The 26,451-nt window shown below is 35.8% G+C and overlaps 1 protein-coding gene across 2 annotated transcripts in view; it reads left to right on the plus strand.

The window, feature by feature from the left end:
- The window catches only part of MTBP (MDM2 binding protein), a 78,050-nt gene that overhangs the window by 19,957 nt on the left and 31,642 nt on the right, over nt 1–26,451 (plus strand). For both annotated transcript variants that reach the window (XM_008001448.3, XM_008001450.3), the window contains 3 exons: nt 5,609–5,726; nt 23,211–23,384; nt 25,506–25,613. In XM_008001448.3, coding sequence (XP_007999639.3) covers nt 5,609–5,726; nt 23,211–23,384; nt 25,506–25,613 — 400 coding nt within the window. The remainder of the gene's footprint in view (nt 1–5,608; nt 5,727–23,210; nt 23,385–25,505; nt 25,614–26,451) is intronic.

Genomic DNA, 26,451 nt, shown 5'->3' on the forward strand with positions numbered 1-26,451 from the left:
TATATTGTCAGATAAGGGAGGGAAGAAATATAGATGGTATAGTAGAAAGTCTTCAATGGAAGAGCATGGTTTTTAGAAAGCTTGACTTTAAGCCATAACTGCCTCACTCACTGGGTTATAGCTTTTCATATTGCAAACTGGAAATCATAATCCCTGTGTTACCTATTTCAGAGTTGTAATGAAAACCAAATTGGATGTATTTTATAAACTACCAATTATGATGTAAATGATGGTTGCTACATAATTTCTTATTGTCTTTGAAGTTTATGTGGCCCAAATGATTGATACACATAAGTGAAACAGTTTCCTTAAAAGTACAAAACACTAGATATTCTCTAAGTAATTTGAAGGTATGGTGAAATTTATAGAAATTTTACAGAGAAATTTGTAGAAATCTTATAGAGACTCTTTCCTTTTTTTTTTTTTTTTTTTAAATAAGACAGAGTCTCATTCTGTCACCCAGACTGGAGAGCAATGACGCGAGCTCAGCTCATCACAACCTCCGCCCCCCAGGTTCAGGTGGTTCTCCTGCCTCAGCCTTCCAAGTAGCTGGAGTTACAGGCATGTGCCACCATGCCTGGCTAATTTATAGAGACTATTTCAAGTCAAAATCAGATCTGTACCTGTAGTTTAGCACAGGTGTAACATAATCATTAGTCCATCTAGTTATTGAAGATAGGTAACACTAATTCTAGAAGCACCCTAAACTATTAATGTTTAATAATGTATTTTCAGTTGTTTTGTTTTAAATTTGTTGTATTAGATTATCATTTTTTCTTCTTGAACCACAACTGTAAAATATTAGAACATACTTTATTAGTAAGGAATAGAGACTTTATAACTATATTCCCAGTTTAATGCAGCAAAAAGGATTATTTTTGAAGCCATATATTATGTAACTTAGAAGACAAATCTAAATATGAAATAATTTATTTTTCTTATACATTGAGTTACAATTTGTTTTTTACTTTTTTTTTTTTTAAAGACGGAGTCTCACTCTGTTGCCCAGGCTGAAGTGCAGTGGTGTGATCTTTGCTCGCTGCAACCTCTGCCTCCTGGGTTCAAGCAATTCTCCTGGCTCAGCCACTCAAATAGCTGGAACTATAGGCATATACCACCATGCTTGGCTAAGTTTTTTTTGTATATTTAGTAGAGACAGGGTTTCGTCATGTTGGCCAGGCTGGTCTTGAACTCCTGACCTCAAGTGATCCACCCACCTCGGCCTCCCAAAGTGCTGGGATTACAGGCATGAGCCACTGTACCAGGTCATTTTTCATGTTTTTGAAAAAGTGTATAATGACATACCAGTTCTTTGAAATGAAGTGTTTTATAACTTGGGTTTCAGCTGGGTGTGGTGGCTCATGCCTGTAATCCCAGCACTTTGGGAGGCCAAGGTGGGTGGATCACCTGAGGTCAGGAGTTCAAGACCAACCTGGCCAATATGGTGAAACCCCATCTCTACTAAAAATACAAAAAATTAGCCGGGCATGGTGGCGCTTCCCTGTAGTCCGAGCTATACAGGAGGCTGAAGCAGGAGAATCATTTGCATCCAAGAGGTGGAGGTTGCAATGAACCAAGATCGCACCACTGCACTTGAACCTGGGCAACAGAACGAGACTTCATCTCAAAAAATAAATAAATAAATAACTTGGGTTTCATTTATTAAACAATTAATTTTTTTTTTTCTTTTTTTAAATGTTTTTACTGCTAGTATCTGCCAGATGCCTGTTCGTAATATTGGATAGAATAAAGTGGACAGGCCCTTTCTCAGGAAACTTTCATGGTGCTTAAGTTCTATTGCTTTGTATGATCTTCAGTCAGCATCTTAGCTTAAACAAATTATCTCTCTATGTAGCTATGGTTAGCCCCAGAATGTAAGTAAAAACTTCTTGGAGTAAAGTTTATTTTACTAATAATTAAGCTTGATTAGGAAAAGACAAGATAGGATTGTTAGGAAGTTATGATGTTCACTAATCTTCTGGCTGGGAAATATTTCTTCGAAGAGAGGAATTTGCAAAGCTAGAAACATGATTTCCACAATGACTCTTGTTGAAGAGGACCTACTGAAAAGACTTAATCAAGATTTTGAAACTCAGGCCAGGTGCAGTGGCTCATGCCTATAATCCCAGCACTTTTGGAGACCAAGGCGGGTGGATCACCTGAGGTCAGGAGTCCGAGACCAGCCTGAGCAACATGGTGAAACTCCGTCTCTACTAAAACAATAGAAAATATTAGCCAGGCATGGTGGCATGCGCCTACTTGGGAGGCTGAGGCGAGAGAGTCGCTTGAACTAGGGAGGCAGAGGTTGCAGTGAGCCGAGATCGCACCACTGCACTCCAGCATGGGCAACAGGGTGAGACTGTCTCAAAAAAAAAAAAAAAAAAAGAAAGAAAGAAAAAACAAGATTTTGAAAGTCAGATTTGACATGTTATTTGGCATTTATATTCTAGAGATAGATTGATAGCCTGAACAGATCAGATCATCCTCAAGTCTCAGAGTTATCTAATGATTAGTGTATGGGTGCAAGTTATCAGCACCTAAGTGTATTAAGAATGCATTATAAACAACTGACAAATTTATTTTGTAGGGAATTATAGTTTATGTGATTTAGAAATACTTATTTTCATATTTGAAGCAAATGTCTAGTCAGTATCAGGCTGTCTCAGAAGTGTGGCCATTTCAGCTAATGGTCCCACCGCATTTATATTAGGCTGTAAGTAATGCATTTAACTGCAATTAGCATCTCTAAAATGTTGAGAAAGCTGTAACTGGGACCCAGTCTGGCATACTCACATTACAGCCTTGTCCACCTTTTTAACTATACAGTCTGGTCACATTTTTTGGGCTATGGAGTCTTATGTATGCAAGAAAGAAGAACTAGGATTTAATGTCGAGAAAATTAGATATATTTTTTATATTTAATGATTATTTTCTATTGCTAAATATTTTTATTTTTAATTTTTAATTCTTAACTACATAAAATATATTTGACTTTAAAAAGATTATGGCTATAATAATAAAGAAAAATAAGCATATTTCTTTTAACCTTTCTTATTTTGTTCCTAACATATTAGGTTGGTGTAAAAGTAATTGTGGTTTCAGACCATGAGTTTTAAATCATTATAACTAGGCTCAAACACATCTTTATGAATAAAAATAGAAACCATTACGATCAACACATTTTTGCCAATGAAAATTAAGTTTTTTTATTCCTGTAGTATAAAAATCCATGCTTTGGAATTCTACGAACTCTTAGAAAGTATTTTCTGCATCCTGCCTTGCCTGTGGAAGCATTTTCCCTGCAAAAAGTTGTTAAGATGCTTGAGGAAGTGGCAGTCAGTTGGTGAGAGGTCAGGTGAATATGATGGATGAGGCAAAACTTGTAGCCCAGTTCATTCAACTTTTGAAGCATTGGTTATGTGACATGTGGTTGGGCGTTGTCATGGAGAAGACTTGGGCCCTTTCTGTTGACCAATGCCGGCTATAGGTGTTGCAGTTTTTGGTGCATCTCATTGATTTGCTGAGCATAATTCTCAGATGTAATGATTTCACCAGGATTCAAAAAGCTGTCATGGATCAGAATGGCAGCAGACCAGGATACAGTGACTATGATCTTTTTTTTAGTGCAAGTTTGGCTTTGGGAAGTGCTTTGGAGCTTCTTCTCAGTCCAATCACGAGGCTGGTCGTCGCCCACTTTTCATCACACAATCTGATCAAGAAATGGTTCGTTGTTGCATAGAATAAGGGAAGACGACGCTTCAAAACGACGATTTTTAAAGTTTTTGCTCAGCTCATGAGGCACCTACTTATTGAGCTTTTGGGGGTTTATTTATTTATTTGTTTGTTTTGTTTTGTTTTTGAGATAGAGTCTCACTTTGTTGCCCAGGCTGGAGTGTCATGGCTCAGTCTGGGCTCACTGCAATCTCTGCCTCTCGGGTTCAAGCAATTCTCCTGCCTCAGTCTCCCAAGTTTCTGGGACTACAGGCGTATGCCCCCATGCCTGGCTAATTTTTGTATCTTTAGTAGAGACAGGGTTACACCATATTGGCCAGGGTGGTCTCGAACTCCTGACCTCAGGTGATCCACCCACCTCGGCCTCCCAAAGTGCTGAGATTACAGGTATGAGCCACCATGCCTGGTCTTATTGAGCTTTCTAATTTGCTTCAAATGCTGAATGGTCGATGGTGAGTTCTTCTGCAACTTCTTGTGTAGTTGTAAGAGGATCAGCTTCGATCATTGCTCTCAATTGGTTGTTGTCTACTTCCTATGGCCAGCCACTATACCCACTCCTCTTCAAGGCTCTCATCTCCTTTGCAAAACTTTTTGAACCTCCACTGCGCTGCATGTTCATTAGCAGTTCCTGGGCCAGATGCGTTGATGTTGCAAGTTGTCTCCACTGCTTTTTGACCCATTTTGAACTTGAATAAGAAAATTACTGACATTTGTTTTTTGTCTAACATCATTTCCATAGTCTAAAATAAACATAAACAGCAAGTAGTAAGTTATTAACAAGAAAATATAAAGCGAGAAATGCTCATTAAAATGTTGTATAACATAACCACATTTATTTAAGAACATATTCCAGTATCAAACGGCAAATTTCAACAATGCAAACACCACAATTACGTTTGCACTAACTTTAATATTTATTTTTATATCTGTGAATTAAGAATGCATAAGTAAAAATAATAAATAGCAACAAAACATTAAAATATTAGTGATCACATATTTCATGTAACCAGTCCATCAATATAGGACAATTAAAAGTGATTTTGCACTAGCTCTAAGATCTTTGGCAAATGCTTTGCCTAAATTTTCCCAGAGTTTTAAAATGAAATACCTTTTACTGAGATGTGCTGATTGATGTAGCTGCATTTCTGAATTAACTGGAAAAATATAACTTTCAGAACTGTGGTTTGTTTTATTCAGCCCTTAATAAACTGAGAGTTTACCTAAATATATTATGGTGATTTTGTTGAACCAATATTTAATAAGCATCTGTATCCCCAGCCCTGGCAATACAAAGATGAATAAGCTGAGTTTGCTCATAAATCAGTCAGAAGTTGCTGTATGTTTTCTACCATATAATTCATTGTCTTCTCCTCAGTTTGTACCTATTAGCATTAAATCTCTGATTTCCAGGAACAAAGTTTCTAAATTGCCTGCAAATGTATTTTAATTTTGAAACTAGAACAATAATCCATCTAGTCAAAAAGTTATAAGATGATGGTTAAATATAACAAAATATTTTGGTGCCAGTGCTCAGCCTTACACTGTTTTGTATACACACAAATAAATTATATCCACAACCTGAACTTGAAGCAAATATTGTGAATTTTTCAGAGATGTATACTTCAGTGGAAAAGGGAAGCCTGTAGCATTGAATGCCTTTACTGTTTTTGTTTGTCTGCGTTTTAGCTTTTGTTTTGTTTTGTTTTGACAGAGGGTGGGCCATTGTTCTTTTTAGTTTTTATAGTGGAGTTATTGGGAGAGGGCATTACTAAATGCATGTTAAATTGGTGAAATATGAGTGGAAAATTGTCACTTGGCACTATTCAAGAGTGAATCTCAGTGTGCAGTCAATGAAAATATGATCTCTTTTATCCAGGTTGGTGCTCTTTTTGTATTGCCATGTACCATTAGTAACATACTTATTCCACCTCCCAACCAACTCAGTTCAAGAAAATGGAAGGAATATATAGCTAAAAAGCCTAAAACCATCAGTGGTGAGTATTACATGTTTCAATTGTTTTAATGATGCAGCATAGTTAATGTATGTATCAAATTTGAAGTGAAGATAACATTTCTATATGAGAAAACAGTATTTCATATTATTGCTATTACATAATATTGATGTATTATAACCAGGAGTCTACATCATTTTCAGATTTTTAATTGCAACCTACTGTAACATAAAGTATCTCTAACCATATTCATTTAAAATGCTAGTGATCTAAAGGCAGAACTCTTGGTTCATTAGATAGCTAATTATATTGAACATGGGTTTTTTTAGAGATGTTTCAGGAATCAAATATGTGAAAAGAGCGGTTCATTTATTATATGGTACATTAAAAAAAACAAACCTGTGATAATTTTTTGAAGAAATTAGTAGAAGTTATTTATTTATTTATTTAGAGATAAAGTCTCACTTTGCCACCCAGGCTAGAGTGTGGTGGCACAATCTTGGTTCATTGCAACCTCCACCTCCTGGGTTCAAATGATTCTCCTGCTTCAGCCTCCCGAGTAGATGGGATTACAGGCACCCACCACCACACCTGACTAATTTTTGTATTTTTAGTCAAGATGGGGTTTCACCATGTTGGCCAGGCTAGTCTTGAACTCCTGACCTCAAGTGATCCACCCGCCTCCGCCTCCCAAAGTGCTAGGATTACAGGCGTGGGCCACCGCGCCTGACCTAAGGTTTTTTATTTAACAGTTTAACTGTATCTTACACAATATTCCAAGTATTCTATTTTAGATATACTGATTCATTTAATTTTTGTAATAACCCTGTATACTTATTTTTATCCCCATTTTACAGATGAAGGAATTGGAGCTTAGAGAAGTGACAAAGCTATTAGTTGGCAGAACCTATGGCTCTGTCACTTCTCCAAGGGTTTGAACCTGTGCTCTTGTGCTCTTTACCACTACTCTGTGTTCCCACTCGGTTCCTCTAGTATATTCAAGATGTCTTTATCCAAATGAGAATTTCTGTTATAAAATCAGAGATTAAGTCTAAACCCTAGTATTTCATGAGGTGATTGTGGCTTAGAATGTTAAAATTACTTTCCCAAAGTCACGTTGGTGAAATGTGTTCCATCATACTTTGGCTTTGATGTGTTTTTTAAATTGAACAAAATTTTTAAACTTTTTTAGCTTATAGTTTTTGTGACCCATAATGTGATGGGACTAAGAACTGTAATTGAGACATGTGTACCAGAACTATTATGAAGAAATCTGTAGGAATACTCCACAGGGCCCTTTAATTTTGAGGAATACAATTTAAAAATCAGTAGCTTATACAGTATAGATTTTCTATTTTTCCATATAAGAAACAGGAGAGATACTGAATTCTATTTTAGCAGATGTTGAATTGCAAATGTAGGTAAGATATCTGTGGAAATTTAAATGTAGAGTTTGAATTTTAGGTACAGATCTCTAGATAATAGTCAGGGCTGGATATTTGGATTTTGAGTTTTCCAGCAGTTTTATCTATTGTGTAATAAGCCATCCCAAAACTTAGTGGCTTGAAAGAGCAAACACTTTATTTGCTTATAGTTTTGCAGTCTGAGCTGCCCTCAGCATCTACTGATTTCACCAGAGGTCATTGATGTGGGTGTTTTGAACTTGCAAATCATTTGGAGGCTGGGTTCAGTGGAGCTGGCTGGTTTTCTTTCTCCGTTTAGTCTCAGAGCCTTTTCCTTGCCACATGGTCTTGTCACATGATCTCTCCTGCAAGTTAGCTGGAGTTTTTCCATGGTGGCTCGGGACAAACGTATAGAACTTGAAACTACCAAGACTTTTGAAGGCTTAATCCCAGGACTAGCCCAGTCTTACTTCTGTTACATTCTGTTATTTAGAGCTAGTGACAAGAATAGTCCAAATTCAAGGAGGAAGTACCTATCTAAAGATGTGAATAATAGGAAGCCACTAATGTAAAAAGTCTACCATAGGTGCCTACTAGTTAGGAATGTAGAATGTTAGTTAGGAATGGTTGAAAACAACAACACATAAACAACATGGCTAGAGAAGAGAGCCAAGGATAGAGTCTTTAGAAATACAGTCATCCCTCAGTATCCACTGGGAATTGGTTCCAGGACCCCTGTGGATAACAAAATTCCTAGATGCTCAAATCCCTCATATAAAATGGAGTAATAGTTGCATATAACCTGTGCACATTCTCCTGTATACTTTAAATCATCTCTAGATTACTTATAATGCCTGATACAACGTAAATGCTGTGTAAATACTTGTTATACTATATGGTTTTTAAAATTTATATTCTCGGTTATTGATTTGTTATTTTTAAATTTTTTTCTGGAATATTTTCAATTCCTGGTTGGTTGAATCCACAGTGTGAAACCCATAGATGTAGAGGGCAAATTGTACCTGCATGTAAGGTGAAAGTGGAGGGAAAGTTAGGAAATGATACGGTAAATGATCTTTGGAAGACCCTAGCAAGTTATCGTTAACATCAGCATTAAAATACCATTGATAAAGAGCATGGTGCAAAGTGTGGGAAATAAAGGAGCATCAAACTGGGTTTTTACACTTGAGGAAGTAGATTCATGGTCTTTTTCTTTGTGAAATTTATACTCAAGTGAGGAATGTACCTGGGAAAATAATTATAAGTCTGTCTAGCCAACATTGAAGGCAAAATGAAAGGTACTTCCAGAGTGTATGACCTAACATAGCCTTAAGAGTTCAAGAAAAGTTTCCTGTAGGAGGAGACATTATTACTGTAACTTACGGCACCATACTAATACATGAATAAGTGCAGCTTTTAACCATTCTCATCTCACAGGGAACAAATATGTATTTGGTAATTTTGGCACTTGCTAAAACAATCAGAAATAGATTTTCTGAGTGGCAATATAGTCAATTTCACTTATTCTACATATAATCATGGAATAATACTGATCCATTTCTCAGCTTTACGTATGTCCAAAATTGATTAAACATACGTAGACATATGCAGTCAGTTAATCATAATATTAACATCTCAATAAACTTGAGTATATTCTGGCAGCCCATTCATTATTTATTTTTCCTCTTGTAACTTTCTCCAACTTCAAACAACCATTACGTTGGAACTTCTGATTTTAAGGTAATTTACTCTTAACTTAGGTGTGGGGTTTTTTTGGCATGATTTCCATTGTAATTTTAAGAAAATACCTTGTGGCTTGATTTGATTTTTTAAAATTATCTCTTCTTGAAATTTGAGCATTAATATTGGTAACTTGTGAATAATAATAAGACACAGATCACATAATCTTTGAAGCCAGATTGTTGATTACTGATTAGACTTTATCATTAAGGGCTGATTAAGCTGACACTTTACAGTATTTTTAAAAAAAATCTTAGAAGTAGAAATAAAATCAAACTGGACAGTTGATTATTCAGTTCTCTTCTACCCATAATCCTCTCTGTAGGAGAAATTCTTACCTATTAACGGAATTTTTTTTTGTAAAAATAGAGAAGCTGAGTTTTAGCTAATGTAAAAGCTTCAATAACTCACACCTGGCAAACTTCCTATCCCTTCCTAGCATCACTAACAGTACCCTTTCTCACTATCCCAAATCATATAGCGACTCTCAGATCATTCTCCTACACCATGACTCTGTTTCTCCACAGTCTTCTGAATTATGCCCAACTGTTGTCTGTTGTTGCCACATATGTTCCAGAATCTTCATTCTAACTTTGTACTGTTTCCTGAAAGCATTCCTTGATTTTATTCCTTTGTGACTTTATTATTCATTCATGCATCTAGTGAGTTATACCTTTTATTCATTTATTTGAATATACAGCAGATATTGTGTATCAGGCATGGTACTGTTATCTTGGGATTACTGATCCATGAGATAGACTTGAGTCTTCCTCTAATGGAATGTACACTGTACTACAGAAAATAGATATTCAGAAGTTATTATAACATTGTATTTAGTAGTCACTGACTAGGAAAAATCCCCAAGACATAATGAATGAAAAAAGCAAGGTATGCAATAGTTATACTATTATTAATGATAAAAACAACTTTGTGTGTATTGAGCATTTAAACATATTTGTATATGCATTAAATATCCACTTTTTCAACAGATATTTTTATCGAGCACTTACAATATATTAAGCAGTGTTTTACATGCTGGACCAGCAGTAAATAGAACAAAATCCTTGCCCTAATGGAGCTTATTTTATGGTGGAGGTAACAGGTTTAGTTTTTCCCCCAGATAGCCATATGACTAGTTCCTAATTTTTTCAGGTCTTTACTCCAAAATCATTTTTCTCTTTTAGGACCTTTTTTGCCAGCCCATCTAACGTTGCAAACAGACTCTTCTCCTGACCTCTTATTCATCTTCCTAGCTTTATCTTTTTACCTTAATACTCATGCTGTCTAATGTACTAAATGTGTGTCTGCCTGACACTTAACAGTTACTCAAAAGTGTTTGTTAAATAATGAGTGAAGTATATATTTCTAGGTAGTAATAACTGCTCTCCAGACAGTTAAAGAAAGACTTTGAATGGACTCCATCTATGTAGTATGAACCAAAATTTGTGCTCCAATTTTTATCAGTTTCATCCTTTGATGAAATAAAAAATACATATGTATTAATTTGAACCATATGTTGTTTTTGTATATCAAAAATTGTTTTGTATCAGCAGTTTCATAGAGTGAACTAAAACGGACAAACAATGCCCAATTTGAAGTATGGTTTAATTATAATAGCAAATAAATGCCTTTTAAAATTGGTATTCAATGAAATACCCAGAAATTACTATGATACAGGAAAAATGCAAAAGCACTGTACAAACAAATGCAATTAAGTCAATCATATTACATTTCAAAAGAAAAATGTCTATGTGTAAAACTTATTGAGAAGACAGATGAACAGTGAAAAATGGCTGGCTCACCATGTTTACAGAGATATTTTATGAAGTTGTCAAAAAATTGAATGATCATGTGCAACCTAAACAAATCATAGATAAGTAATAAAAAATTTTATCTCCCAATATTGAAGGCCTACTATGTGCCATACGCTGTGGATTCATTATCTTTAATTCTCAAAACAATATTGAGAAGTAGGTTTTTAAAAAATCCTTTATATTACAATTGAGAAAAATAAGGCAATCAAGGAAACCAAGAACCTTATCTAATGTCACAGGGTGGAATTAGAATTTCTACCTAATTTTGAATGTATCTAAAGGCCATGCATGATTTGTTTTGTCACATAATGTATACTTTCATTGAAAATAATTTTTTAAACTTGGTCTTTTTGGCCTTCAATAAACACCCCTTCATGCTAAAACTCTCAATAAGCTAGGTATTGATGGAACGTATCTCAAAATAATAAGAGCTATTTATGACAAACCCATAGCCAGTATCATACTGAATTGGCAAAACCTGGAAGGATTCCCTTTGAAAACTGGCACAAGACAAGGATGCCCTCTCTTACCACTCCTATTCAACATAGTATTGGAAGTTCTGGCCAAAGTAATCAGGCAAGAGAAAGAAATTAAACGGTATTCACATAGGAAGAGAGGAAGTCAAATTGTCTGTTTGCAGATGACATGATTGTTTATTTAGAAAACTCCATCGTCTCAGCCCAAAATCTCCTTAAGCTGATAAACAACTTCAGCAAAGTCTCAGGACACAAAATCAGTGTGCAAAAATCACAAGCATTCCTATACACCAATAATAGACAAACAGAGAACCAAATCATGAGTGAACTCACAATTGCTACAAAGAGAATAAAATACCTAGGAATCCAGCTTACAAAGGATGTGAAGGATCTCTTCAAGGAGAACTACAAAGCACTGCTCAAGGAAATAAGAGAGGACACAAACAAATAGAAAAACATTTCATGCTCATAGATAGGTGGGATCAGTACCGTGAAAATGGCCTTACTGCCCAAAGTAATTTATAGATTCAATGCTATCCCCATCAAGCTACCACTGACTTTCTTCACAGAATTAGAAAAACTACTTTAAATTTCATATGGAACCAAAAAAGAGCTCGTATAGCCAAGACAATCCTAAGCAAAAAGAACAAAGCTGGAGGCATCATGCTACCTGACTTCAAACTATACTACAAGACTACAGTAACCAAAACAGCATGGTGCTGGTACCAAAACAGATATATAGACCAATGGAACAGAACGGAGGCCTCAGAAATAATGCCACACATCTACAACCATCTAATCTTTGACAAACCTGACAAAAACAAACAATGGGGAAAGGATTCCCTATTTACTAAATGGTGCTGGGAAAACTGGCTAGCCATATGCAGAAAGCTGAAACTGGACCCCTTCCTTACACCTTATACAAAAATTAACTCAAGATGGATTAAAGACTTACACATAAGACCTAAAACCATAAAAACCCTAGAAGAAAACCTAGGCAATTCCATTCAGGACACAGGCATGGGCAAAGACTTCATGATAAGACAACAAAAGCAATGACAACAAAAGCCAAAATTGACAAATGGGATCTAATTAAACTAAAGAGCTTCTGCACAACAAAGAAACTATCATCAGAGTGAACAGGGAACCTGCAGAATGGGAGAAAAATTTTGCAATCTATCCATGTGACAAAGAGCTAAAATCCAGAATCTACAAGGAACTTAAACAAATTTGCAAGAAAAAAGCAAACAACCCGATCAAAAAGTGGGCAAAGGATATGAACAGACACCTCTCAAAAAAAGACATTTATGCAGTCAATAAACATATGAAAAAAAGCTCATCATCACTGGTCATTAGAGAAATGCAAATCAAAACCACAATGAGATACCATCCTGCGCCAGTTAGAATGATGATCATTGAAAAGTCAGGAAACAACAGATGCTGGAGAGGATGTGGAGAAATAGGAACACTTATACACTGCTGGGAGTGTAAATTAGTTCAACCATTGTGGAAGACAGTGTGGCAATTCCTTGAGGATCTAGAACCAGAAATAACATTTGACCCAGCAACCCCATTACTGGGCATATACCCAAAGGATTATAAATCATTCTACTCTAAAAACACATGCACATATATGTTTATTGTGGCACTATTCGCAATAGCAAAGACTTGGAACCAACCCAAATGCCCTTCAATGATAGACTTGATAAAGAAAATGTGGCACATATACATCATGGAATACTACGCAGCCATAAAAAAGAATGAGTTCATGTCCTTTGCAGGGACATGGATGAAGCTGGAAACCATCATTCTCAGCAAACTAACACAAGAACAGAAAATCAAACACTGCATGTTCTCACTCTTAAGTGGGAGTTGAACAATGAGAACACATGGACACAGGGAGGGGAACATCACACACTGGGGCCTGTCAGGGGATGGGGGACTAGGAGAGGGATAGCATTAGGAGAAATACCTAATGTAGATGACGGGTTGATGGGTGCAGCAAACCACCATGGCACGTGTATATCTATGTAACAAACCTGCACATTCTGTACATGTATCCCAGAACTTAACATTTAATTAAAAAAAAAAACAGTCTTTTCAATTTTATGTCTTGATGTTTGTGGAAATAATTTATTCTCATGTAGCAGAATAATAGTATCTCACAATTTTATAATTCTAGATGTTTGATAATTTTAGAAGTCTAAACTTGAATATTGCCTCATTTTTTAAAATTGGAATTCTTTTGAAAAGAAATGTGTTAAATGTACTCTTGGAGAAAATCATATCTGATTATTTTGTTGACTAACAATTCTTCTAATAAAAATATTTTTAGAGGGACTAGACTAATGACTGATAAAATGTTTTGAAATAATGAAGCATGTGCCTTTTTCACATTCAAATCACCATGGTGAAAATGTTTCAAAATAGTGGGCTGACATCAACAGAGGATTGGATAAAGAAAATGTGGTACATATATACCAGGAATACTACACAGCCATAAAAAAGATGGTACATGTATGCTATGGGATACTATGCAGCCATAAAAACGATACATAAACACCATGGACTACTGTGCAGCTATAAAAAGATGGTACATATACACCATGGAATACTGTGCAGCCATAAGAAATGTAGTACATGTACACCATGGAATACTGTGGAACCATGTCCTTTGCAACACCAAGGATGCAGCTGGAGGCCATGTGAAGGAATTATCACAGAAACAGAAAACCAAATATCACATGTTCTCACAAATGGAGGCTAACCCTGGATATACACAAATATAAATACAGGAACAGTAGACACTGGGGACTCCAAAGGAGAGAAGTTGCATGCTGTGTTCACTGGGTGACGGGATTAATAGAAGTACAAATCTCAACATCCCACAATATACCGTTATGGAAAACCTGCATATGTACCTCCTGAATCTAAACTCAAAATAAAAAATAGTGGGCTGAAACAGGTAAGGCTAAAATAGCACAGTGCAAGTGACCTATAAATTTCATCTTGAGAAATAAAGGACTGATAAGGATTTTGAAAGAAATTTTAGTGACAGAGACAAAGTTTTTTTTTGTTTTTGTTTTTGTTTTTTGAGATGGAGTCTCGCTCTGTCACACAGGCTGGATTATGGTGGCGCAATCTCGGCTCACTGCAATCTCCGCCTCCCGGGTTCACACCATTCTCCTGCCGCAGCCTCCTGAGTAACTGGGACTACAGGTGCCCGCCACCATGCCCGGCTAATTTTTTTCTTTTTTTTTTTTTGTATTTTTAGTGGAGATGGGGTTTCACCGTGTTAGCCTGGATGGTCTTGATCTCCTGACCTCGTGATCCGCCTGCCTCGGCCTCCCAAAGTGCTGGGATTAGGGGCATGAGCCACTGCGCCCAGCCGACAAAGTATTCTTTTAGTCCACAAATATTTTTTTGTGCCTGCTGTGTGCAAGGCGTTACTGTGCTAGGAATACAGTGGTAAACCTTTCAACTAACTTGACTACCAACCGTTATTGTACACTTAACTTTATACTCATTCTTTTCAAGCACATATGGAACATGCTTCAGGACAGACCCGTATACATGCTCCCCATTAAATGAATCTCAGCAAATTTAAAAGGATAGAAATAATATACACGATATCCTCCAATTTCAATGGAATTAAGTTAGAAATTGACAACAGAAAGAAACCTGAGAGATCTCTCAACTATTTGGAAATTAATACACTTCCAAATAACCTATAGATCAAAGAAAAAATCAAAAAGGAAATTAGAAAATAGTTTCAACTGAATGAAAGTAAAAACAAAACATAAAATGTATGGAACACAGCTAAAGCAGTACTAAGAATATCTGAAATGCTTATCTTAGCATGGAAGAAAGATCAACGATCAATTTAACCATCAACCTCAGTAAGCAAGAAGACCTAAGTGAGTAGAAGGAAAAAATTAACGAATAAAATATTGAAGAATATGCCTACCAAAAGAAGTATAAGACGTGTACACTGAAAACCCCAAAGCATTACTGAGAGTAATTAAAGAAGATATAAGTAAATGGAGATATATACCATATTTAGAGTTTGGAAAACTCAGTATTATTAAGATAGAACTCCAAATTCAACCCAATGCCTATCGAAGTTCCAGCAGGATTTTCTGTAGAAATTGACAAACTGCAGAAGTTCAAGACCAGCCTGGCCAACATGGCGAAACCCCGTCTCTACAAAATATATATATATATATATATATATATATATATATATATATATACACACACACACACACACACAAATTAGCTGGGCGTGGTGGCAGGCGCCTGTAATCCCAGCTGCTCTGGAGGCTGAGGCAGGGGAATCGCTTGAACCCAGGAGGCAGAGAGGTTGCAGTGAGCCGAGATCATGCCACTGCACTCCAGCATGGGTGACAGAGCGAGACTCCGTCTCAAAAAAAAAAAAAAAAAAGAAATAAAAGAAATTGACAAACTGATCCTAAGTTTATATGGAATTGCAAAGCACCTAAAATGACTAGAACAATTTTGATAAGTAAAAACAACATTTGAGAACTTAGCTACCTGATTTCATGACTTATTATAAAGCCACAGTTATCAAGACATTGTGGTATTGGGCTAAGAATACATAGATCCATGGAACAGAATAGAGTCATATGCCAATGGCAACAGGATAATCTCAACACACTGCTGGAAGAATTGGATATCCATATGTAAAAATTATGTGTATATGTATGTATTTAGCCTTTTACTTTAAATGAAAATTAGCTCAAAATGGGTCATATAACTAAATTCAAGAGCTAAAATTATAAAACTTTTGTAAGATAACATAGATAACAAATCTATAAATTAGAAAAAGAAAACAAATATATAGAGTAGAATTCACCAAGGTTCAGATGCTTACTTTTTGATAAACACTATTAGAACATTTAAAAACAAGCTACATAGAGAAAATATTTCCAATCATATATCTGACAATGGACAGATATATTTGAAAAATTCTCACAATTTTATATATAATAAAACAACCCAATTAATAAATGAGTGAAATGCTTGAATAGACATTTCACCAAAGAAGATACATGAATGACTAGTAAACTCCATGAAAAGATGCCCGACATCATTAGTCTTTTGGGAGATGCAAATTACAACCAAAATGTGATTCTGCAACACACTCACTAGAACAGCTGTAATTGAAAACAGTGACTATGAAATGTTGATGAGGATGTGGAGAAACTGCACATCTCACACATTGTTGCTGGGGATGTACAATATAGCACAGCTAGTAAGGAAACCAGTTTGTTAGTTAAACTTGCACTTGACTGTACAACCCAGCCCTTTCATTCCTAGATATTTACCCAGGAGAAATGAGAACATTATGTTTACACAAAGGCTTATATGCAAGTGTTTATAAAAGCATTATTCGTAATAGCCAACACTTGGAAACTATGCAAATATCTATCATCTGGTGAAGAGATCTTTTTTTTTTGCATATAGTGGAATACAGAGGAATGAGAAGGCATGAAAAGTTTGGGGTGTACCTGAAAAACATAGTGCTAAGTTTATAAATAAAGTCAGACAAGGTTAGATTATTTATTGTGAGATTATATGTATGAAATTTTTATAAAAGGCAGGAGACAAAGCAGATCAATGGTTGTCTGAGGCCATGGATAGAAGGGAGATTGACTGCAAAGATGTGATGGAAGTTTCTCAAAACTGGTTCATAGTGGATGCAAAGTTGTTTACATTTCCCGAAATTTGTTAAAGTTAGACCTTAATATATGTACATATGTAAATACCTATGTAATTGTACACTATTAAAGCTTTTTATTCTTTGTAAGGATCACTTTTTGTAAGAATCATTTAGGTCCTTCAACCTAAATGCAGAGTTTTATTTATCTCTCTAGCGTAATGATTCTTAACACCAGCTACAAATTAGAATCATTTTGACAGTTATTTAAAGTTATTTAAAGAATTACTTTTTTTCTAAGACAATCATTTAGGCCCTTCAGTCTAAATGCAGAGTTTTTGTTTCTCTCTCTAGTTCAATGATTCTTAACACCAGCTGTAAATTAGAATCACCTTGACAGTTATTTAAAAAGGTCAAGCTGAGCTCCACCTGAAAATAATTCAACCCAATCTCTGGGGTGGACCTAGGGTGTCAGTGGTTTGTTAGAGCATCCTCGGTGGTTCAAATGTGTATCCAAGATTGAGAACCTCTGCCCTAGGTGGTGCTTTCCCCAACACTAGGTGACATCGCTGTTACTGAAGAATCCTTTAGATGCTTTGAGGCAGAAAAAATTTAAGAATCACTGCTTTAGGCCTTTTAATTCCTTATCTAGAAAATGAGGATACTACTACTTGCTTACTGTATCTCAAACTTGTTTGAATCAAATTGGTAATGGAAGGTACACTCTTTCTAAATTCTGCAGTAACTTTTTGTTATTCTCTCCAATCTTATATGCTTCTGTGTCTGTGAAACAACAAAGAAATCATTGCTGTTCATAATGAATAAGATCTGGAAATATCTTCTGAGTGGCTTCTCTATTCATTGTAGCTTTCAAATTGTGTATTTTTTAATATTGTAATTAAGAGGAAATGTATATAGTTTATGACCCTAATATTACTTAATTGTTTAAAATAGTCATGGTGGAATTTATAAATCCTGTGTTTTTATAATTTTCACAGTAGTGAGTTATACACCTACTCAACAGTACTATCGTTTTTTTTTCTTTTTCTTTTTTTGAGACGGAGTCTTGCTTTGTTCCCCAGGCTGGAATGCAGTAGCCGGATCTCAGCTCATTGCAACCTCCACCTCCTGGATTCGAGCGATTCTCCTGCCTCGGCCTCCTGAGTAGCTAAGATTACAGGCGTGTGCCACCACGCCTGGCTAATTTTTTGTATTTTTAGTAGAGATGGGGTTTCACCGTGTTAGCCAGGATGGTCTTGATCTCCTGACCTCATGATCCACCCACTTCAGCCTCCCAAAGTGCTGGGATTACAGGTGTGAGGTACCACGCCCGGCCAGTACTGTCATTTTTTAAACTATTTTAGATTTTTTAAAAAATTGAGCCACAGTCATTTTCTTGAACAATGTCAGTGGCAGCCTAGTTTTATGCTAAATTGTTCAAAGCTTAGTCTGATGAATACGGTGGGGTATCAGGCTAGGAAATACATTTCTGAAGATACTTTATGAATATAAAGTACTTAGATTGATTTTTTTTTTTCTTGTGCCTCCCCAGCTGGCACTAAGGGCTGTTTCAAAAGTTGAGTCTCGAGTTAAACAGCGATCTCATTGTTGAAAAGAGTGTAGCCTCCTAAGATGCCTACATTGGAAACTAGATTTTGTTTTATTATTTCATTTTTGGAATGATTATTAAAATAATTGGTTATATTATTTTGCCATTTCTTTATGAACATATATAATAACTATCAGTAAGTCAGAATATTCACTTACCCAGAATATCCTGTTTCCCCTGTAGTCCTGGGATATTTTTTTTTCCTTCTATTATGTGGAATATTATTTATCCTTTAGATTATTATAATTTTGTTTTCATATTAACCGTTAAAAATGAGTGTTACAGGGTTTTAAGAACCACTAAGAAACTTATTGACAAAGAATATAACTTGATTTTTATTATATAAGAATTTTTTTGCTAATACTAATAAAGACATAAGACTTTATTGTGGTTTATGTGTTATCTGTAAACTTTGATGCAACTAATAGACACTTGGTAGTTTCTGCTTCTCCCATTTTATCTGTATAGTATTATCCAAAATATATGTATGCTTTTGGTGGAGAAGGGGCATACAAGCCAACACCTTATCAAATGATAATGTAAATAAACATAGCAGTTGAAAATAGACCTTTTTTTAGTAATCATTTTCCCTTATTTAGGAAGAGTGATGAGGCTAGAATAACTATGCTAATTGTAAATCTGTTACTCTCTGTGGCATTTACATAAAAGTTATTTAATAAGTCTTCAATTAACACCTGCCAAATCTGGAGCAACATTTTTTAAATGACTGCAGAGTCATTATGGCTAGAGAATTCTTTATAGTAAATATTTTTCTTTTGAGGAAAATAAGATTGTTGTAATTACAAACTTCAGTGATTAAAATGCAAATAAAGGTGATGAGATTTAAAATAAATGTGGAAAGAATGTCATAGATAGAAGAGATATATATAAGTCGAATCAGCAAGTAGCTAAAATGGTAACTGAATTAAGGTCACTGTATCTTTTGGCAAACCTTAATTTCAAATAAAACTGGTAACAACAAGTGTTTTTCTTTTCTAATAACCTTTATTTAAATTCATGTTGTAAAACTACAGTTTATGAACAGAATTAATGTCACTCTAGCAATCTGATTGTAAAAATTGTTTTTGTTACTTCATCATTGTTTTGGGGAATAGACTATGACCCACGGTATTTTCCTATCTCTGAAATAAACTGTAGCTATTGTAATAAAATTACAGTGCTTTCTTAGTATTTTGGGATGTATATATGTGTATATATGATATTCTGTATACTATATAAAAGGATCTTTTAGCTTTCGTTTTGTAAGCAGAACTTTACATTCCTAAGATAATTTTTAAAAATACAGTTTTACTGAGATATAATGCATACCACACATTTTACCCTTTTAAAGTTTACAATTCAGTGACTTTTAAAATATAATCACAGAATTGTGCCACTATCACCACAATCAAGTTTAGGGCATTTTAATCTCCCTGGAAAGAAACCCCATACGCATTAGCAATCATTGCGCATTTCCACCACCCATTCCTCCCCCTACCCCTAAGCAACCATGTATCTGTTTTGGTCTGTATAGATTTGACTGTTTGGGACATATCATAGAAGTGTAATCATATAATATCTAGTTTTTAATGACTGGCTTCTTGGACTTAGTATAATGTTTTCAAAGTTCATCCATGCTGTACATGCTGTAGCATATGCCAGTACATCATCCTCTTTATTGCTGAATAATATTTCATCACTTAGATATACCACATTTTATCCACACATCAGTTGATGGACATTTGGAATGTTGACACTTTTAGGCTATTATGAATAATGCTGCTCTGAATATATAGGCACAGGCTTAAAATCATTTTCGGTATAAATCTAGGAGTGGAATTGCTGGGCTTCCTCTTTTTTCGGTGTCTTAAGGTAGAAGGTTAGGTTATTGATTGAGATCTTTAACACTACTTCAGCTATATTTGATAAACTTTATATCTTTTGTTTATCTTAGAGTATTTTTAAATTTCCATTATGATTTCATATTTGACCCATTGGTTATTTGTTGGTGTGTTGTTTAATTTCCACATATTTGTTAATTTCCCAGATTTCTCTGAATTATTAGTGTCTAAAAGGACTAACGATTTCAGTCCTTTTAAGTTTATTGTACTTTTCCACTCCAGTGTTTCCATTGGGTTTTATTTTATATCTTTTCATCTATATTATCTATTAGATGAGACTGTCATCATGCCTTTCATGTCTTTAAGTGTGGTTTCCTTTAGTTCTTTGAACATATTTGTAATGTTTGCTTTGAAGTCTTTGTTATATTTAACTTCTGGGACCTCTCACAAGTATTTTATATCACTTGCTTTTCCCCTTCTGTAGGTATTACACCTTCCTGTTTCTTTGCATGTTTCATAATTTCTTGATAAAGATGACAATTTAGGTAATGTGTTGTAGTTGTTGGTTAATAATTTCTCTCCCCCCTTATTAGGTTTGTTTTCTTGTTGTTTGTATATTTATTTGTTGTATGAGTTGGGCTTGTATTGCTTATAGTATGAATTTTAATGAAGTCTGTTTGACTTTGGTGTCACTCTTCAGAGGGTGCAGCCTTCAGCGTGGCCAGATTTACCCTGGGCATCCAGTGGTCTCTGCCTGACTCACTTTCCCTTTCCCTGATACCTTCTTTGTCTGCCTCATTTGCTGTCACATGTAGCTGCTTTATACTTCACTAATTGCCATCTTCACTAATTGCTTTATTGTTTTTGACAATGCATTGGGGCTTAAATTGTTCCACATCCATTTAAATTTGATTCATTTTTGTGGGCATTCTTCGATTTGAATTCTGACACCAAGATGACGCTTCTTAGCTGTCTCATTCCCCCGTTCTCTCTAATGAACGAGATCTTTTGCTTGTTTCTCTTAATTAGGTGAACTACCAGCCTCCTTTTATTTGCTTATTACCAAGTCTCCATCGTTTTTGAGACCTCCTTTAGGCTCCAACTTACTGCAATCTGAGTCAGATGAAGTCAGTTGTTTCTTTGGGGAGAGTTTAGGGCCTTCTGTTTTGAGGTCTCTTCCCCTGGGCAAAATCTCTGAGCCACTACTTTGGTAGCTGGGCCAGCATGTAGCTTCTGGTCTTCTTTATATACCTCTCCCAGTGTAGAAACTGCCCTGTGAATGCGCCGAGGTGGGGACATTTGGGTCCCTATTTTCTCAGCTTTGCTATCCTGGGGTAGAACCTCTACCTTATGAGCAGGAGGTAGGTGGAGAAAGAAGTCCCCAAATTCTCATCATACGCATCAGGAATTTAGTCTTTTCAACTCAGAATGAGGGGATGAGAAATTGCTGACAGCCTGCTCCTTCCCATGAGATGCTGTAACCCTTTATTGGAAGCGAGGGAAGAGAAGACCCATCTTTTTGGCCACAGCCACTTTGATTGGAGTTTCTGTTCATCTGCTTTGGGAATGGGTGGGGAGAAGCAGGCTGCGACTGAAGTCCTGTGGACTCTTAAATACTAAGCCACAACCTGCTTCTTCCCAATCCATTCCCAACTCAATGGATAGATGCTCCAATCTGTCCAACCTGCTTCTTCCCAACCCTAATCTTAGTATCTATTTTCCTGAATAAATGTTTCTTAATTTGGTGTATACCCTTAGGATCATTTCACCAGTTGTGCTTGTATTGCTGGGGAGTGGGTCCACAGACTTTCTCACCCTGCCATCCTGATAGCCCCTAAAATAAACTTAAGGGAAATAGAGACATAGATAACTTTTTAAAGAGGTAAGCATTCACTTTTATTCCCTGATAATCAGCCCTTAACTCTACATTATATATCTCAAGCCGAAGACACTTCGTTTTACCCTATTCAGAGGATAAACCTCTAATCTTCTGACAGTCATTTGCCTGAATAGAATAAGGGATCAGGAGGCCTGTTTCTCAAGTTGACTTTCAAACTCTGTTCCTATTCCAGCTTTGTTTTGCTTCCAGAGCCATCTGGGGTCACCATTCCAGACCTCTTGAGGATGCATGTATAAATTGTGCTGCTTTGGGGCTTTCTCTGCTGTTTTTCTCAGCTTCCTTAGCAGCGGAGAGATTGAAGTTTGTTACTAGTTGTTCATATACTTTACTGCTTTCAAATTTTAGTTGTTGTCTCTTCCAGATATTAGTTTTTTGTAGATTTATGCTATTTTTAAGATTTCTTTATTCTCATTTAGTGGAATTTCAGGAGATAGTGAATATAAATGTTTATGTCCAACTCACCATCTTCAACAAAAAAAGATTCTACTTCTATTTTTAATCTCGAAGGCTTCACAGTTTTTCTTCAACCTTCACTATAACCCTCACTTGATTTGCTTTTAAAATATACTAGATGCTGTCTTAACTGACCTTCACATAACTGGCATGCCAGATTAATGAATGCTCTCCATTCCCTCTGTAAAATACATTATGGATGCCCACTGCAAGAAGCAAAAAGCTACTCCCGAGTATAGCTGTACCCTTCTGCTTCCATCAATTAAGTTGTGTGTGTTTGTAGGAGTCAGTTTATTCCCCTTTGAAGAAATGGAAGCTGTAAACATTATTGATGTGGTTATTTAAGAAATATACTGTAGAACTCTGGTAAGCCATATCAAAAGTTAAAGAATGAGTACACATAAAAGATTTATGCTTTGTAATTGTTTGTTATGATTTTTTGCCTTAACAGCCTTCTCAATTAAATGAACGACTACTAGCCCTGAATGTATGAATAGCTTGTTTTAAAATAACATAAAAATTTTATTATATCCTATGGATCAAATGTATGATTCTGTTGTGTTGTGTGCTGAATTTTCACATACTTAACAAGATAATTGTTTTTGTTTAGTTCCAGATGTTGAAGTGAAAGGAGAGTGTTCAAGCTATTATCTCTTGTTACAAGGTAATGGCAATAGAAGATGTAAAGCCACATTGATTCACTCAGCCAACCAGATCAATGGCTCATTTGCACTCAGTTTAATTCATGGAAAGATGAAAACAAAGACAGAAGAAGCCAAATTGAGTAAGTGTTAACTTTAGGTATTAAAACATGTTTACATTGTTTGTGTGTGTAGTTAGCATATGTGGCTTTAAGTAGAAGAAATATTAAAAATTTAATGAATTTATTTTCCCCAAACTCCATTCTCTCTCATTAATTTACCTTTTATTTAAAACATATTATGACATTTTTTTACAATTTAATGTGCAACGAGCAAATTCCTTTTACATTATACCTAGTAAAATTTAGTAGATCAGCCTTCAATTCTAAAAATGAAATTTTTAGTATTTTCCACTTTAAATACATGTATTTTGCTGTATTTCTCATTTTCATTTACATTGTCTCAAGCCACACGTTCTATTTTATTGCCCATCTTTCCCTCTTCCCAGGCTTTATTATTTAGGTTACTGATTGCTGCATAACAAACTATCCCAAATTTAGCTTAAAAATAGCAGTTTATTGTTATCTCTCATGGTCCTGTAGGTTGAATGGGCTCAGCTGGATGTTTCTATTTTGAGGTCGTGCATATGATTACAGTCACATACACTATGGCTCCAGTCATTTGAAGTTTCCACAGGGCTTGATGTCTAAGATAGCTTCTTCACACCCATGTTTGGTGCCTGGGCTAAGATGGCTGGAACAGATGAGGTCTGATTTTCTCTCCACAGGCCCTTTCCTCACAGCTAGCTTGGGCTTCCTTAAAACATCATGGTCTTAGGGTAGACTGACTGACTTTTTCATTTTGAGACATAGTCTTGCTCTGTCACCAGGCTGGAGTGCAGTGGCACAATCTTCGCTCACTGCAACCTCTGCCTCCCAGGTTCAAGCAATTCTCCTACCTCAGCCTCCGGAGTAGCTGGGACTACAGGTGTGCGCCACCATGCCCAGCTAATTTTTGTATTTTTAATAGAGACAGGGTTTCACCATGTTGGCCAGGATGGTCTCGATCTCTTGACCTCGTGATCTGCCCACCTCAGCCTCCCAAACTGCTGGGATTACAGGTGTGAGCCACTGCGCCCGGCCTAGGCTGACTTCTTATATTGTTGCAGACTTAGAGCAATTGTTCTGTGAAGCTGCAAGGGTTTCTGTGTCCTAGCTAGAAGTCATTCAGTGTCACGTTTACGTTACCTTGTTACATAGTGTGAAGCATGTCCAATAATTAGCAATCTTAAGGGAGGACTGCCACAGCGTGGAAAATAGGGAAGATCATCACTATGCCAACCACCAGTAACAGGAGTCTAAATACATCTTTCTGCTGTCCCCTGGGCTACTATTTAGGTCCACCATGTACTGGTCACCAATTTGTCCTAGTCCAGTGTGACAGAACACACTCACATGCAAGTTATGTGAAGCAGGTTTATTACTTACAGATAGGCAGCAAGGAACAAAAGAAGCCTAGGATCTGTTGTGAGCCAGGCCCCCAAGGCTCAGGAAAGCTTCCCAGGGCAGATGGAGTCTTGACTGCATGTGTGCCGTTTGCACCACAGCTAAGGGACCCCAAAAGGCAGCCTGACCTGGCTTCTGTATTTCAGGGGCCATGTGACTCATTGGGCGACGCTTTAAAGGACATCCTGCTTTTAGGGGACAAAGGAAAAAAACCCAAGCTATCTTGGACAGTTCCTCCCTGTTTCAAGATAGTACATTTCCAGTACGTTCTACAGTTATTCTTGAGTACTATGGGCATGAAGAATGGGGAGAGAGACACGGCTAAGGCTATCATGGGACCATCCAGCACATTTATCTAGGTTGGATTCATTGTGGAGGGTACTGCACAAAAAGGAATAACGGGAGATGTGGTTCATTCAGTGGCTTTTGGGGGTATCTTTAGAGACTGGCTCCCGTTCCCTATCTGTGATTTCTGATTAGGTAGAAGAAAACGTGATTCAGGGAATTCTGCTTTACTATCTAATTCCCTCAATTTAAAAATCAGGTCAATGTTTAAAATGCAAAATAATTGAGTATGCTTATTTTCTGCTGCTTAATTATTATTATTATTTACTTTGAAATATATAAGATCAAGAGAGGTGAGTGATTGGTTTTTATTTTTTGTTAAATCATTGCTGTAACACATTTCCCAGGAACTGAGTACTAATTGTTGGCAAAGGGCATTGTTAATGTTGACCTTTTTTTTTTCTTATTGCTCAGGTTTTCCTTTTGACTTGTTATCACTTCCACATTTTTCTGGGGAGCAGATTGTACAAAGAGAGAAACAGTTAGCTAATGTTCAAGTTTTAGCTTTGAAAGAATGCCTAAGTAAGTAACAATTGTATATTTCATCCTACTCTAAAAATGTTGACTTGTTCGGACATAAGCTACCTTTATTTGCATACTTCTTCTTATATAGTTTATCTTTTAGTTACGCTACTTATTTATAGAACTATTTTTGATAGCGATGATGTAGAGTAGAAGAGATATTTTCACTAGATTCAGAATGTTTCTGTTTATTTGTACATCACTGTTAACAGTTATAAAAATACTTCATCAGCAAATTTTGCATTTCAAAATTTGTTTTTAATTGGATACTAGAAAAGGTATGTAAGTTTTATTTTTCTGTTTAGTGTAGAACTCTTGATAAAATATCTTTTTATATATTTTTGGTAGCAGAAGTTGGATGCTACAAATAGGAAAAAATGCAAGTCTTAGGGAAATTAATGTGTTACCTTGAGCATTGATTCTTAGAGTTTAATAATGATCAATAATAAGTAAGAACATTTCATGTGCTAAGTGACATTGGCATTATAGATTTATTCAGAAAAGAGTCATAATTTCACATGTTTTCTCTTTTACAGTTAATTTGGCTATCAGTCTTATTTTTTAATACAAATTTTAAGCATTCATTTGTTGCCTAATTGAACTTATTTATTGTTATGTAATTTCTAAGAAATTGATTCAAATTGTGAGTCCTCCTTAGTTGTATGTAGAAAAAAAGATATTCGAATTATATATTACATATATTATAAAATAAGAACGATCATTCTTTTCTTTAAAAACATATTTTAAAAGTGTGAATTCAGTAGCCTACCTATTCAATAGAAGATAATTTTAGAATGCTTGGTCTCAATTATTCATGTAAAGATTACAAACTTTTTCA

Source organism: Chlorocebus sabaeus, chromosome 8, assembly GCF_047675955.1.
Source record: "Chlorocebus sabaeus isolate Y175 chromosome 8, mChlSab1.0.hap1, whole genome shotgun sequence".
Taxonomy (NCBI): domain Eukaryota; kingdom Metazoa; phylum Chordata; class Mammalia; order Primates; family Cercopithecidae; genus Chlorocebus; species Chlorocebus sabaeus.